At 40.0% G+C, this 17,747-nt stretch overlaps 1 protein-coding gene across 6 annotated transcripts in view; it reads right to left on the bottom strand.

Moving 5' to 3' along the window:
• The window catches only part of dnajc17 (DnaJ (Hsp40) homolog, subfamily C, member 17), a 209,390-nt gene that overhangs the window by 132,831 nt on the left and 58,812 nt on the right, over positions 1 to 17,747 (bottom strand). For all 6 annotated transcript variants that reach the window (XM_078563034.1, XM_078563033.1, XM_078563035.1 and 3 more), the window contains one exon: positions 15,325 to 15,401. In XM_078563034.1, the coding sequence (XP_078419160.1) occupies positions 15,325 to 15,401 (77 nt within the window). The remainder of the gene's footprint in view (positions 1 to 15,324; positions 15,402 to 17,747) is intronic.

The raw sequence follows: 17,747 nt of genomic DNA, 5'->3' as shown, positions 1-17,747 counted from the left end.
GGAATGCACTGCCTGGCAGGGTGGTGGAGGCGGGTTGCCTCACATCCTTTAAAAAGTACCTGGATGAGCACTTGGCACGTCATAACATTCAAGGTTATGGGCCAAGTGTTGGTAAATGGGGTTAGGTAGGTAGGTCAGGTGTTTCTATTGTGTCGGTGCAGACTTGATGGGCCGAAGGGCCTCTTCTGCACTGTATGATTCTGTGAAAAGAGTAGGTAAAGTGAGTGTTGGTCCTCTACGAGCAAGAATGGGGAGTTAATAGTAGATAATAAGGAAATGGTGGATGAAATTAACAAACATTTTGCTTCTGTCTTCACTATAAAGGATGCAAAAAACATTCCAGTAATAGATGTAAATCGGGAGGTGGAGGGGAGAGAGGAACTTGGTGAAATTACAATCACTAGGGAAGCAGTACTAAGCAAACTGATGGAGCTGTGGGCTGACAACTCTCCGGGTCCAGATGGACTTCATCCTGGCCAATGAGGTAGTAGATGCGTTGGTGTTAATTTTCCAAAATTCCCTAGATTCTGGAAAAGTTTCATCAGACTGGAAAGTAGCAAATATAATCCCTCTATTCAAGAAGGGTGGGAGGCAGAAAACAGGAAACTATTGGCCTGTTAGCTTGTTGTCTGTTGTGGGAAAGGTGTTAAGAGTAGATCATTAAAGAAGTTATAGCTGAGCACTTAGAAAAACAAGGTAGTCAGGAAGACTCATCATGGTTTTATGAAAGGGAAATCATGTTTAACCAATTTATGAGAGTTCTTTGGAGGAGTAACATGTGCAGTGGATAGAGGGGGTCCTGTAGACATACTGTACTTGGATTTTCAGAAAGCATTTGATAAGGTGCCACATCAAAGGTTATTGCAGAAAATAAAAGCTCATGGTGTAGGGGGTAACATATTACCATGGATAGAAGATTGGCTGACTGGCAGAAAACAGAGTATGCATAAATGAGTCTTTGTCTGATTGCCAGGTTGTGACGTGTGGAGTCCCACAAGGGTCTGTGCAGGGGCCTCAACTTTTTACAATTTATGTCAATGACTTAGATAAGGGGAGCACAGCCACGGTAGCTAAATTTTCAGATGTGACAAAGATAGGTAGGAAAGTATGTTGTGAAGACGACATAAGGAGTTTACAGATGGATATAGATAAGTTGAGTGAGTGAGCAAAAATCTGGCAGATGGAGTATAATGTGGGAAAATGTGAAGTTGTTCAATTTGGCAGGAAGAAAAAAAAAGGCTGAGTATTACTTAAATGGAGAACGACTGCAGAGGGATCTAGGTGTTCTCACGCATGAGTTACAAAAAGTTAGCAGCATGCAATCAAGAAGGCTAATGGAATGCTACTCTTTATTACGAAAGGAACTGAACATAAAAGGATGTTATGATTCAATTATACAAGGCATTGGTAAGACCGCATCTCGAATACTACGTGCAGTTTTGGTCTCCTTTTTTAAGGAAGGATGTAAATGCATTGCAGGCGGTTCAGAGGAGGTTTACTAGATTGATACCTGGAATGAACAGGTTGTCTTATGAGGATAAGTTAGACAGACTGAGCTTGTTTCCACTGGAGTTTAGAAGAGTGAGGGGTGACTTGATCGAAGTACATAAGATCCTGAATGGCCTTGACAAGGTGGACATGGAAAGGATGTTGGAAAAACTCAGCAGGTCTGGCAGCATCGGCGGAGAAGAAAAGAGTTGATGTTTCGAGTCCTCATGACCCTTCAGCAGAACTGAGTGAAGTTAGGAGAGGGGTGAAATATAAGCTGTGAAAGGATAATGGAAGCAGATTCAAAAAGGAATTTGATTAATACATGCAAAAGAGAAATGTGCAGGGCTATGGAGAAAGAGCAGGGGAATGAGACTAGTGGATAGTTCTTTCAAAGAGCTGCACAGACATGATGGGCTGAATGGCCTCCTTCTGTGCTGCATGATTCTATGAAGAGTTCAAACTGCATAGTGCTGTGGTCAGGCCACATCCCAAGTACTGTGCTGTTCTGGTCACTGAGACACAAGGCGGTGCTCCAGTGTTGGAAGCACTGCAGAGAAGAGCCACATGAATTAATTCATGGACTAAAGATCTGAATGATAAGGAAAGGCTGAATAAACTTGGACTTTTCAATGTTATAGAGGCAGTCTACTCTTGGTAATTGTTTATATATTTGAAAGAATTAAGCGATGTTAATTACAGTAAAGTGGTAGAAATGGAGCAGGCTGAATACAAGATAGTAAATACAATGGAAAAGGTACATCCAGAAAATTACTTCAAACTAAACTGTGAGAGTAGGACAAGGGAGCGCTGGTTCAAATTAGTAAAAAACAAATCTAAGACTGAGATCAGAAACTTCCTTCTCATACAGAGTGATCAACACATGGAATAGACATTCAGAAATAGAGGCAAAAACTCTGGAATCATTTAAGAAACCGATATCATCCAGCAAGAGGGAGAACTGTAGAATCTCTGGCTGGATGAATTAAGATAGCTTAATGGCTATCCTCACACACAATCTTGTAAAAGGTTTGTCTGAGATGACTATGATCCTAAAAGGCATAAAGTGAACTAAAATGAAAATTAAAAACCAGAGGCAAAAATTTAAATTATCCAGCCCCAACCTACTCTCTTTTGCTCCAATATGGGATTTTCAATGCTGTACAGGCCACCTTAATGGGCCTGTGAGCAAGGCTTCTGATTTAGCACCAGGCAAGCAGGGACTGGCTAAACAAACTTATTACTTCTCATCTTCAGTCTTCCAGGATTGAATGGCAGCCCTTTTACCTCTGATGGACAGTTTTGATAACAATATATATGGAACATGTCCAGGTTCCAAGGGACATGGCCCACATTGTACAAGTTAATACATTACCTTGCATTTATTGCTATTACAAAGGTGTACTGTACTCAACACAAAGAAGGAACCTAAATGTACGTAGCATGCCATACGGTCAGGATGTTCTCAAACACATCATAGCCAATGATGTAGTTCTAAAGTGCATCTTAGTCGTTCTGTGGGCAAACAGTAGCAGCCAATTTACACACACTAAGGTGTATCATAAACAACAAAGGAAATAAACAACAAAGTTGTTTTGAGTGGTACATCTTGACCAGGAAACTGGGTGAACTTCTACTCTTCTTCACATAGTGCTAAACGATCCTTTGCACCCACCTGAAAAGGGTTTCAGTATAATGTCTCATCCGAAAGACAACACCTTTATTCCTGCTGAATTCCCTAGGTAGACTCTGTATCAAGCCAACTGTCAGGATTGAACCCACAGCCTTCTAACTTGGAAGCAACACATGCTGTCTAGGGTTCCCATGGAGTCCACAGGAATTAAAGATTAATCGCCTTGATGCTGTGAACAACCAGAATAAAAATTAGAGGGCCAATAATAAAAAAATCAAAGATGGCGAAAAGGCTGTTTGATGGTCAAAAATCATCCAATTGGGTAGTAAAGGATATTTGTTTTCCGATTGATGTGCGAAGGTGGTGTACTGTGAGGGCGGACTGTTGGGTAACCAATAGTAGGAACATGGGAGTGGGGTGGTTAGAGGTAGAGGGTCATGCAATTAAACCTCCGAGAAAACATCCAACCAGCGTTGGTAAACGTAGTGCTACCACCTGCGTCAAACTGAAGCCTTTCACAAATGCATGGATATTACCTGGTAGATACTATAAATACAAGCAGGTGCTGTATATAACATATACAGGGTCATTATAACTACAAAGAAGAGTATGGTTTGTCAGTGGAACACTGTGTCAAATAAAATTCTGAGATTTCTTTTTGTTCTAAACAAAGTAACTAACTCCAGGCTGTTCTCGTCATCATGGGACCAAAAGTCAGATGTGTTGATGCCAAAAAATAGATTAGCAGAAGATAGTATGCCAGGGAGCAGGGGCAGTGAGGAAAATGCTCTTTTACTCGGGGAAATTGCTCTTTTTCATGTGCAAAAGCTAATAAGTGATTTTCATTCCCTAGTAAATTTGATTCTAGAGAAATTTATTGCAAGTTCCCTCAATTTAAGGGGACAGATCCAACATAGTGGGCAGATTTGGTGCTGATGAAACCATTACTATGAAACTTCACAGACATGCATTGTGTCCTTGTAATCAGGACTAATCTTCAGCTATGGCACTTTCTGTTACTATGGTCATGGTGCGTTATCACACCTTGTCCTTCATCTCTTTGCAGTTGTCAATGTGGTTGATCACACAATCCTCCTCAGACGCCTCATTCCAAGTTTTCCACTTCTGTGGAATAGCCCTCGCTCGATTCCACTCTTAGATAGAAATTACAATTCAGAAACTATCGCCTGACCAGGCCATGTTGGTATTTATCCTCCATATGAGTAGCCATTCTAATCCCATGTGCCTGCTTTGTTGCTATATATCTATATTCTCCTTTCTTTAAACTGTTGATCTAACCTATTTTTAAATGTCTCACCTATTAGGTTGTAGCTAGAGCATCTCTGGCAACAGCTTCACTTTCCATTCCTGCACCTCACATTCTGAATCCCCCAGGAATCCATCCTTACTTTCCATCTTTTTTCCTTGTATATATGTTGTCCCTTAATGACACCATGTGAAGTCACATGTATGCTGGTTACCTCCAGCTCCATCACTATATCACCTCTCTTAACCCATTCACTCCCTCTGCATTGTCAGACAGCATCCAGTCTTCAATGAGCCATAAATTCTTCCAGCTAATCGCTGGGAAAAATCACACCTGCAGTCTTATCCCCAAGCTACAAACGCTGCACATTCACACGAGAGGACATGGCTTTAGGGTGAAAGGGGAAAGGTTTAGGGGGAACATTAGGGGGAACTTCTTCACTCAGAGAGTGGTGAGAGTGTGGAACGAGCTACCATCTGACATGGTAAATGCGGGCTCACTCTTAAGTTTTAAGAATAAATTAGATAGATACATGGATGGGAGAGGTCTGGAGGGTTATGGACTAGGTGCAGGTCAATGGGACTAGCGGAATAATATTTCGGCACAGACTAGAAGGGCCGAATGGCCTGTTTTCTGTGCTGTAGTGTTCTATGGTTCTATGGTTCAAGGCCACTATCTCTGGCTGCACCACACTGAATATCCTGTTGAACCGAGCTGAATTTCTGACCCCATTATCTCTCAATTACAAATACTGCCTACTTCTACCTCCATAACACTGTCCAGACCATCTGCCACCAAGTCCTGATGCAAGCCTTCGGTATCTCAAGATTTAATTACTTCAATGCAATCCCTTAACATTTTGTATCAACTCCAGCTAATCAAGCAAAAACTTATCCAGCACAATGTCTTGCTCATCACACCTATCGTTGCTGACTTACATTAATTTCCTCCCAGTCTCCATACTTTAAATTTAAAATTCTCATCGGTTTGTTTTTTTCAGATCCCTCCATGGACTTGCTCCTACTTTTATAGATAATGACCTTCAGCTCTACAACTCCCACAGCACCAAACTGTTTCTTCGATTGCAAACTTCTGCAACATTATTAGCAGCTGTGCCTTCAGCCACCTAGACCATAATCTCTGAAATTTCTTCCTAAGCCTCTCCATTGCTTTCTCCTAATTTTTTCTTATTTGATTCAGTGTTTGTGTTTCCTCAAGCTTCTGTGAAGCAACTTGGAACACTTTTCTGTGTTAACGGTGCTAAATAAAAGCAAGTTGTTGCAAAATATCCCTTATGCATCAAATTTCAGAATAGCTGTCTGATCAAGTAGGGATTTTTTATTTTGGATTTTTGTTTTAGTTAACTATGATTTAAGGTGCTGACTGATGCTTCACTAAGTTACAAGCTGGAAGATCGCCATTTCATCTACAGGAAACAAAATAATTACGATTCTCTTGGCTAGGGTAACAGGATACATAGGTTAAAGGATAAAATGTGTTGATACAGACAGATTGAAAGATGGAAACGTAATTTCTGTTTACTTCAAGGGTTTTAAATTAATTGCTGGCTGTTGACAGCTCAATGATTGTTAAGCATTTGGAGAACTGCATTTTCAACAATTGTCATTGACAGCCTTATTACTTTAGCTAATATTTTCAGAATTGACTGGCAGATTCGAGATGTATGCTTAATCTTCAGAGGAAAAATACGCCCTATAATCCAGGAACACACTTGTGATCTTCAGTCTGTTATTCCCCTCCAAGTTGCTCACCATCCTGACTTGGAAATATATCGCTATTCCTTCGCTATTGCTGGGTCAAAATCCTGGAACTACCTCCCTAACAGCACTGTGAGTATACCTACCCCACATGGACTGCAGTGGTTCAAGAAGGCAGCTCACCACCGCCTTCTCGAGGACAATTAGAGATGGGCAATAAATGCTGGCCTAGCCAGCAACACCCTCATCCCGTAAATGAATTAAAAAAAGATAGCCACTTGGATGTATATGCGAGGCAGTAGCCACAGCTTAAGAATCATGTTTTGCAGAGATTTATTTCATAAAGGATTTAGTTTACTTATAACCTATAGTATAACCATGAAGACAAGAGTGGGACTGAGGAAGAACACAGATTTTAACAATTCAACCTTGCTCAGTTAGAAAATACCCTGCTCAATTTCAGAGTAAGCCAAGGTTTTGGTGCTCATGAATTGTAACATAGCTATGAGCGCACAGAAGTGCTTGGGAAAAAGCACAAGTTGTAAAAATTGGAAACAAAGCAGTGTCAATTTCTAGAGGAATAAAATTGAAAAGCAGAGAAGTTATGTTAAACTAATATAGAACCTTGGTTAAACCATAGTTAGAATACTGCACATAGTTCTCCATATTATAAAAAGACTAGTCATTGGAGATGGTGCAAAAAAGATTTACAAGGAATAATAGGGTGTAACTATATTTGAAAAGGCTTGACAGTTTGTGGATGTTTCCTTGAGAAACGAGAAGACTGAGAGATAACCTAATAGAGGTCAGAAGGTCATGAAGAAGTTCGATGGAGTAGACACTGAGAAAATGTCTTCATTTGTTGCGGAATTCAATATAAGATAGTTAATAAATCCAATAAGAAATTCAAGATACTTTTCACCCAGAGAGAGTTTAGAATGTGGAATTTGCCACCACAATGAAGAGTCGAGCTGATTAACTGGATACATCTAAAGGGAAGCTTAATAAATATGTAAGGGAGAAAGGAATAGTGGGATATGCTGACAGGGTGAGATGGAGGAGGCTTGTGTAGAGCAGCCTGCTTTTGAGCTGTAAATTCTATGTTTTATTGTACGCTGTCACTTAAATGAGATGCTAAGGGAGTGCTACATTGTCAAAGATGCAACTCTTCAGCTGACATGTTGAACCAACCTGTTCAGGTGGATGTTAAATATCCTATTACATTATTTAAAGAGCTGAATTCTCCCTTTGTGCAAACTAACATTCTATCTTAACTTACAGTGCCAAAAAGCAAAATGGCTTCCATTATGAAGTCCAGACTCTGCAGTTATGTAACTCAAAGTAATTTATGTGAAGAACATTGATGCATTGTTATATAAATGGAAGTCATTTTATTTTGTATTGCTTCAACTGAATGTACACACCCAAAAACTGACCTCAGGGAATAGATCCCTCAACCTTTGCAATCCCTGAAGTCTGTATCAAATGAAGCTAATTGTTAATGGATTAACCTGACGGTGATACTATTGTGAATTAATAAATCAAGAGCTTTACTCATTGCTCTTACACAATAGGCATATTACTGTGTGGAGTGGTAACTTGAAAATGCCTAGAACTGAGAGTGCACTGAGTTTGTAGGGTGCAGGTAATCTCATATTCTTGACATGCTAAATGTAAGTCCAGCAGGCTGTTGTTTGTTGCTCTGACCCATTGTTTCACCACATGCCTTTGTGAGCATCTGGGTTTGATAGTGTTATAATACGGAGAGAGAGACTGACTAACTTTTGTTATTCTGTTTGGGGTAGTGGACTTTAGTTTTAAAATTGAAGTGCTTTTTGTTCCTGGGCTTAGACACCGTCAGATGTGCTTCTAATACTGCACATGCCATATATGCCACTGAACCCATGTTTGACATGGCGGAGTGTCAAAAGTGAATGTGATTGTTGTGAACATCACAGCCCAGGCCTATCCTCTCCCAATGTCCATTCAGGACCACTTTCCAGCAAGGATTACTGAATTCTGATCAAGAGCACGATCCCTCGGCTTATATTGCTTTACCCAGCCCTGGGGCAGCTTAACCAACTGTTGTACTCCTACTGCTACTTCAGACTGAATTCAGCTAGCTCAGTATAATAATAATAGTATTTTATTCATGAAACACATTTGCAGCCTGAAGGCTGAATTGCTGTATAGCTTGCATCAAAAAATTCATATATAGGCTAGATAATTAGGTTAAAAACATGCAAACATGTAACAATCACAGAGTAGTGACAAAAATAGACAAACAAATTCAGCAGGTAACAGGGAAATGGGGGATAGGATATTAAAGGAAGGGTAAAATTGAATTAAAATCATATTATATCACAAACTGTTACACCATTCCTACATTACAGGCGCTGAAGTACATATAAATTTCATAATTTAAGTACTGCATTGACGACCTGAACCATGTAAGGAATAGGGCTACTGTCCTACGTCTTATGGGGTTGAATTTAATTGAACTTCTAAGTTGCCTTGGTTGCTCTGGACAGGACAGAAGGTAACCAGTTCTGAAATTGTGTAGATTGCAAACGGGGTTTTCCAAATGTTGTGCAAATATTAACACTTCTTGTTTGTAGTTTCAAGCTTTGTGACATGAAGGGCGCTGTCATACGATTGGTACTGACACGCACAGCTATATACTTTTGATGCGGGTGGTTTGGTGTGTGTAAGGCCAGGGTGACACAGAGATGCAGCATATTCGACCAAAGGATGGAATGTAGCTGGTTTAGATCAACAAGTCTGAGAGGGTTGAGAGATCAGAGAATTAACATCCATTTATTTGTTTTTTTAAGCATACTGTCCACTTGACTATCCCAGTTCAAGTCAGGTTGACTGTGTATACCGAGAATTTTTCAGGCATTTAACTATATCAGGGTATAATTGCTTAACCTTATGTCAAGGGGCACGTGCTCATGTCTATTGCAGTCTACTCACATAGCATTACATTTAACTGCACACTGTTTCACCCACACCATTCATTAAGGGCTTCCTGAAGAGTTTCCTGACCCTCGCTGACTGTACTCCACGACGGTCACATCATCCAGCATAGACCTAAAATAAAACCTAGCATATTTCCTTGCTTGTTAGCCTCAATGACTTAACCAGCTGAACCGCCATTTATTTAGAACAATAGGAGGATTCAGCTCTTTGATACAGCTATTCAATTAGACCCACTTCCTTGCTCTTTTCCCAAAGTCCTGCAAGTTTTCTCCTTCAAGTAGTAATCCAATTACCTTTTGAAAATTATTAATGAATCTGCTTCCACTTCCCTTTCAACAGTGCATTCCAGCTCATAACAACTCACTGCATTCAAAAAAAAAATTTCTCTTCTTACCTCCGGTTCTTTTGCCAATTAATTTACATTAGTCTCCTCTAGTTACCGCCCCTTTCACTACTGGAAACAGTTTCTCTTAATTTACTCTATGAAAATCTTCATGATTTTGAACACCTCTATCCATCTCCTCTGCTTGAAGGAGAACGCCTGTTTCTCTCATCTCACCACATAACTGAAGTCTTTTATCCTTGTGCCATTCTAATAAATTTTCTCTGTATCGTCTCCATGGCCTTAGTCTCTATCCTAAATGCTTTGCGCAGAAATAGTCACAATACCTTAGCCAGGGCCTGATCAGCATTTTATAAGAGGTTTAGCAAAACTTCTTACTTTTGCAATGCATGCCTCTATTAATGAAGCAAAGGATCCCACATGACTATTCAAGAGCTTGCTTAACTTGACCTGCCATCTTTAGGGAGTTGTGTACATACACCTCCACAGTGTAAGTTCCTGTACCCACTTCAAAAATGTATTAGTTTATTTATCTTTCCTCATTCTTTCTGATAAATATAATCACTTCACACTTCTTTGCATTATATTTCATCTGTCATCCGTCAGCTCATTTCACCAGGCTATCTCCTCCTGAAGCCTGATACTATCCTTCTCACTAAACTTCCATGTTTTGTGTCAATCTGCAAACTTTGAAATTATATGCCTTGTATACTCAATTTCCAAGTCAATAATGGGTACCAAAAAGAGCAGTGGTCCGAACACAGAGCCCTGAGAGACACCACTGTGCACTGCCCTCCAGTTTGAAGAACAACCGTTCACCACTGTTCTTTTGCTTCTGGTTCCTTAGCCAATTTTGTATCTATGCAGCCAGTGACCATTTAATTCCACAGGCTTCAATTTTTCCAAGTCTAGTATGTGGTACTTTATTAAACACTTTTAGAAAGTCCATATACTCACCATCAACTAAACTACCATCATCAACACTCTCTATTAATTCTAAGCATTGAATCAAATTAGTCAAACACATTTTCCCCTTAACAACTTCATGTTGGCTTTCATTTATGAGGCCATATTTTTCTAACTGGCAATTTTGTCCTGGATTAATATGTCTAAAAACTCCCTCACCACTAACTTTCGGCCTGTAATTACCAGGTTTATAGCTCCCCTCTTTCTTGGACATGGGTGTAGCATTTGCAGTCCTACAGTCCTCTGGCACCACTCCCATATCTAAGGAAGTTTTGAGCCTCCACACTTAACACCTACAATTTCCTCATCAACCTAGACAATTTTATTATTTTGAGCTCTATCAACCTTTTATGTACATCATCTTCATCTATTTTTAATCTTATTCATTTTTTCCTTTATTGTAATATTGGCAGCACCCTCTTCTCTGGTGACAACAGATGCTAAGTACTCATTTGGTACTTCACCCTTGCCTGCTGCCTCCAGATTTTTTTGGTCCTTAATTGGCCACACCTTCCTTTTGACTAACCTTTTAATATTTATATGTTTATAAGACTTTTGGGTTCCCTTTTATGTTACCTGTTAATCTATTCTCATACATTCGCTTTGCCATTATTTCCTTACTCAGTATTTTACCTGTGTTTTTGTAATCATCTTGGTTCTCTACTGAATAATGAACCCAACATTTATTATAAGCCTCCTTTTTCTGTTTCGTATTAAGTCATGCAGGGAATCTTGTCAATCTTTGACTCCAATCAAAATGGACTGAATTCCTTTTCCAATCACTGAAATTAGCTCTCCTCTAATCAAGTATTTTCACATTAATTTTCAGGAATTCTTCCCCACTTCGTTCCAGTCTATATTAGGATAATTGAAGACCTGCATTATCATTACCTATTTCACTCATTCTTCCTGATGTTTTAAAGGGCAAGGGAACTGTATATTTGAGTTACAGATGTAAGTTACTTATCCCTCGATCCTGTGTTTAATCATTGTAATATATTTAGATTAAACATGATAGAAAACATCAGCTTCTTGCATGAACAGCTCAGTATGTCAGCAGAGGGATCCCATTCAAGACGACTACAACCAGCTCTGATTCCAGTATAATAAAAACAGAACCTGATGGGAATGAGCACAATTCCATCAGCCTCTGAAACGGAATAGAATTTTTCTTTCTCCGATATACCCGATGTTCATTTTTAGCCACTGACCAACTTTAAAAAGCCAAGCTGAAAGTCCAAGGCCCACGGTGAAACACAATGCTAGGACTGGGCAATGCACTTCCAGCATTTTCTGTTCCTGTTTCAGATCTGGCTGCTTCACTCTATTTCTATAATGTCTGTGTGCGATTTGTTTCGGAACAGCAGAACTCTGGTTTTAATATTTTTTAACAACCAATCTCTACTAGGTTTTTCTAAAAAAATAAACCACATAGAACAGGATCTGATGGCAGATACTATGTTCAAAGTATTCACCCTTGAAGCTTCCTTCTCCTTCAACTTTGTTTATAAGAGCTCTCCAGAATACCAAAAAGTACTCTACTGGCACAGTCTCAACATCATGTTAAAAACTCTTTGTACTAGATGAACTGGAACTCCTGTCAACTTTGAAATAGCATTAGAATATTCTGCAACTTTTGAGGGACTCCCACACCTAGTGGTGATGCAATCTTTAGAAGAACACACATGTCCAGTTACAAATAAGAGAAGAAAATGGAAGAAAGGAAGAGAGTGTGAGAGCACAAAAGTAAGAGCACCTAAGAGTGTGTGAGAGAGGGCAAGACAGTGAGCGAAAGCAAGCGCATGGAAACAGAGGTAGCCAATCTGCACACAGCAAGGCCTGACAAACAGCAATGAGATTATGACTAGATCAGCTGTTTTGGTTGAGGGGTAAATATTGGCCAGGACAATGGGGAGGATTCCCCTGCTCTTCTGCCATTGGTGTCATGGATTTTTACATCCACCTGAGGGAGAAGACTGGGTCTCAATTTAACACTTCATCCAAAAGACAACAATCCGACATTGCAGCATCCATCAGTAATACAGAAATAGGTCAGCTACTAATCTGAAATTAAAACTTTTATGGTTTTGCTAAAATTCTGAGATTCAACTATTGCCTTGAAATCACTGCAATATATTAATTTTACACAATTCCTTTAATTTCTACACCATGGTTATATTCTTTTTTTGTTCCACTTCTATTTACCTCTGGAAGCTTAACATTGCATTGATGACTAGCTGTGAGTCAGTGAACAACACTTGTGAAAAACTTAATGCAAAGTTAAGTAGTTTGAAACTGATTACCAACAAAAAAATGAACAGCACAAAGTGCACAGTATGGAAGCAGTGCTCGTCTCTTTCAATTCAACTATTATGCTATTGCTTAAAATGAGGAAATAGATCCAACCAAGTCCTACAATCTCATATATTATAAACAGAGACATCTGTGCTATTAGTGATACCCCTCTGCTTTCTCCAACTAGTGTTCTGTTTTTTGGAACTGATGTATTGCTGATTAGAAACAGCCTAACTTGCACAGAATTCTCTTCCTTTTTAAGTTGTATCTCCCTACCTCCCCCCTCTCCTTCTGGCCTGGCAAAGGTTCAGAAACAGGACAATCACTAGTATTTCAATCAAATGGCCAATCTTCATAAGGGAGCCAAGTGTTAGGATGGCAACATTCCAATTGGTGATTTCATGAATCATGAGTTTCATTCCCTATGTGTAAGGCTATTAAAGGAACTTTAACACACAGTAAAGCAAGCTTTGCGTGTCTGCTTCCATGCTGCCTTTAACCTGCAGTGCAACTTGACAAGGGCAATGAAGAGGCACCAGTGCCAGCACATATATCTGACCTTATGAAAATTGAAGAATTGAAGGGTACATCAATGGAATCTATTTCTACTTTGAAGTAAATAGGGAATTTCCTAAACTAATTTTCTTTAGGACCTTTAGCACTGGCCAGTGAAGGGCCTGCCATCCTGAGTTCTGGCCTAGATTTGAGTCAAAATGTGAGATAAAAGGACAATGTTTTAATGCTTCAGTTTAAAAAAAAAAGGTTGCACTTCTGGACTGAATTTCATTAAAAGTCTTTAAATGGTGGGATACCTACAATCTCAATATTGCATGGATATGATTACCAGGTGAAAGGTATCAAACCTCCAAAAATCAGGTAGCATAACCTTCGTGTTTATGAAATGAGGAGAACGCAGTAGCATCATGGTCAATTTAAATTGCAATATGTCTATTAATGAGCCCAGAATCACAGGAATGCCAACTCCCTTCACTTCACAAGCCAAGTTAAGGAAATTCCTCAAAATTTTCGCAAAGATATCGTGTTCCACTCTGATTGAGTAAAACCCAATCCTGTGAATCTCTTTACTGGACAATTTTCTCCCCTCGTCTCTCAAAGTTGACAACACCTGAGATATGGTTCCATGGGATCAACTCTCCTCTTGTGCCTTATCCAAGTTACCATTCTTAATGCATGGAACAGGAGAGCAGGCGTTGGCAGGTTATTCAACTGTGGAGGGGTTGATAATATAACCTAACCTGATCTTGCCCTCATCTTTAGTTCATCTGTATGCACTTTCCAGTGAGGGTCATTTGGCAGCAATTAGAATTTTCCCTCCTTGGGTATTGCAATCAATTGTAATGCCCCAAATTTTGTCCCAGCTTCCTCTAAAGGATACACAATTAAGTAAAAAATTTAAAACACTGGGGCATAAAAATATAATCCTCACAAAATAAACTTTGTAATATTAAAGTCCTACCTCATATGCCATGCCTCGAAAATTATCTAAAGTTATTCTTCCACTGATATCCCAATGCCATACTGCACTCGGATCTCACTTTCTTAACAACCTACATCACTGGTCCTAAACCTATTTCACTTTCTTGTCTCCGTCACACTCCTATCTGACCTTGTTTGGACCCTAAAGGCAATTGTACTCTCACCGCCAAGCCACTAATATTGCTCCATATCACACTTCACCGGTGCTCCAACATTGTCCTACAACATCAATGCAGCAACATTCTACTGGTTTACCTCATCGTCCCTATCCAAACCCCATTATCACCCCAACTAATTCTTCACACACTCGTTCTGTCATCATTCTACATCATGATACCCTCCCGCCCCCCAGAACCCATTCATTACCTTCTTCACTCTCTGCATACACTTTATCACCCTACTGCACAATCCCAAGCCAGGCCCTACTGCCTTATTTCACTCTCCACATCCAGACCTAATCACTGACTGCATTCTCCCCATTCAAACCCCATTACCCTATCTCAATCCTCAGTCAAAAATCATGTGGGTGAAACTGCAACAATTGTGCATTAATTTGATGTACCAATGCCACAGAATAAATGCTGATTTGAAAGGAAATACACAAATAAGCAGCTTTATTTTTAAAATGAAAGCAAAATGCTGTGGATGATGGCAATCTGAAATAAAAACAGAAAGTACTGAAAAAACACAGCTGGTCTGGCAGCATCTGTGGAGAGAGAAACAGAGTTAACATTTCAAATCCGATATGACTCTCCTTCAGAACTTTCCATAACCAGCATGAATTATTTTTTAAAAAATAATCACTGGATGCTTCATGTGTAGAGGTACTGGCTTTCCTTGAGCTTTAAAGAAAAACTGTATTGCTCTTTACTGACAAAATGCTGGAAGACTGATACTCTATTATAAATTACCACTAGAAATACTAATTTCAATCCAACAAGATCAGCATCAGATGAACCAAATTTTATCTTTTTGCCATTCTTTTAAATGTGCTTATATTGTCATACAATTCCATTAACATCGGCCTTTACATACCTCAAAGTGGCTATTTTTGTGCGTGAAGTAGATTTTTGGCAGAAGGCCAAGTGATATGAATTTGTTGTGTCACAGGATTCTGACCTGATCTTGCACTTACCACTTCATCTAAATTCTTTGCAATCTTAATTTCCTCTTCCTCGTTAAGTTGGGCTTCTCTCTCACGGGCCTCCAAGTCTGAAATTGAACAACAGTTTTACCTGTGACTAAGCTTAGACATATATCTGTTTACTAATACCAATAGTAGGGAAATTTCAGTACATCTTTCTCGGTGTTGAGTTTGAAACATGATGATCTGCTTACAGATTTTATTTGAAGTTTTGTGCTCATAGAGGCAAAAGATGTTTCTTCTGACAAAGGAACACATTTCATTGATAGAGTCTATTGTTAGCATTAAACACAGCCAAGTGAAGTATGACACAATTAGACAGTGAATAAAGCACCCATTACTTTGCCCCAACCTTAGAAGAGCATCTCATACTCTACAAAGTTAACATTTTACATCTCCACAACATAGGCTGGAATTTTGCGAAGTTGAACCGATTTCAGAGGCCTTTAAAAATGGCAGGCGTGACCCAGATGCAGAAGCCCCGCCCCTCCTTCCAGCAGGTGCTATTTTTGCCAGCAGCGGGAAGGGCCAGTTGGCATGAATCACATAGGTGGAAAATCCAAACTCAGCAGGGCCATTGGAAATCAGTACCAAGTTCAAACAGACCTCATTTTGTCATTTCATGGGTCTTAACCTGCAGTGTGGGAGTCACAATTTCATGGAGGTGGCATAAATACGCTTGAAGAGTGAATAAGGTCTGTTTAAATATCATGATCTGAAGTTGTTTAAATTCCTAGCCCTTTAAAAATGATAACAACAAACAGACTGCAGCTTTCAGTGATAGTTAACGCTTGTTGCTGAGTGCATTAATTGACAGGCCATCTGGTGTAGCTTAGAAAAATCATTACCATCTTTTCAAGCAGTTTCAATAGGCTTCATTGTTGACATTTCCCAAGGACTGTTCTCATAGCTGAGCCCATTATTAATGCTTGGTTGAGCTTCAAATGCTACAAAACCACTTATCAGGACGGCTGAGTTCATATTTTGATTGACAGTTTTAAGAAGCTATTAAAGGATTAGCTGTCTTTGATGAAGTTGCTGAATAGAAGTTTGTTTTTATGACAGATTGACCATTTGAGGGGGGTTAAAACCTTTGAATGGTTTGAGGTCTGGCATAGTGGACACTGAGTGAGTGCCTTTGGAGGTGGCACAGGGATGAGAGGTGGCATGGAGTATATGGTGGCATGAAGGTGGCAAATGGGTGTGAGGTGGCATGGGAGGGGTGGGAAGGGAGGTGAGGGCTAGAGGGCATAATAGCCTTTTATAAAGCTGGACTGAAGATTCAAAGAACTGAAGTGGGCCTTCTGATCAGCCCACCTCAGCACTCACCCCCCTCCATGGTTGCCTCCGAAGGTAGCAGGCCGAACTCGATCATGTCCCCGCATCCCCAGAGTGGAAATGGTGTGTGCGGGGCTTGGTGCCATGGAGACGTATCTGCAGAGTTGAGGCATTTTCCGACTTGAGCTTCCTACATCCACGGTGAAAATCCAGCCCATGAGACCTGTGACCTTCGAGCAGTATCACTTTTAACAGGTTGAATTAGGAGAGATTTGTGCTGACACACTAGGGACTGGGTTGAAATGCCCCAAAAGATATTGCACACTGGATTCTTACCAGCAGCATTCAGAGGAAATTTTCACCCGAGTAGTCTGTTCTGAATTCAAATATAGTGTGTTAGCCCTGGCTTTAGGAAGCTCTCAGGACCACTCAGTACAATTGTGCAACACACTGATGGAAAGTACACAGAATGCTGTGAAATCATTAACCCTTCCATTTGTATGGAAGTGCCTGGTGTTTCCTAATAGTAGTATGGGTGAAATTCAAAGTTAGTATTTGAGTAAATTTAACCATATTCCCATCTCATCAGCACAGATCAGAGCTTAGTGGAGCTTCAACATGTTTCATGATCATCCCACGATGATAACCAGTTCCTGGGCAGTTGGTAAGAGTCCCTTCAGTTTCATACTGTCATTCAATAACATTTTGTTGATGGCCACAAAGCCCAACCTATATCTCTCCACTTTTCAGGAGTGCAGCAAAGTGCCCTACCATGGGGTTAATAGGACATGGATTTCTGTCTGCAATTTCCCTTGTGATTTAACAGTTCACGAGGGGAAAAGAAAAAACTCCTTAGCAACAACAGTTCTATTTAAACAGGATGCTTTTAATTACTGTATAGATATATGCACGACCCTCAGTTCCCCAAAAGCAGATCTTTGTTGGAGAGGGATACAGATAGAGGAAACAATACTCAGCTCACATCAGCCAACATCTCACACACAGACGGCCAGTGAATGACGGCCAGTGAACGACGGCCAGTGAACGACGGCCATGGCAGTCTGCCAAGAGCCACAGGTGAAAACGGCCGTGGGGGCATATTATGAGTTTTGACGCTCTGTTTGGAGAAGCATTTT

This window comes from Cetorhinus maximus, chromosome 18, assembly GCF_964194155.1.
Source record: "Cetorhinus maximus chromosome 18, sCetMax3.hap1.1, whole genome shotgun sequence".
Lineage (NCBI taxonomy): Eukaryota > Metazoa > Chordata > Chondrichthyes > Lamniformes > Cetorhinidae > Cetorhinus > Cetorhinus maximus.
This window is presented reverse-complemented; position numbering and strand designations above follow the sequence as displayed.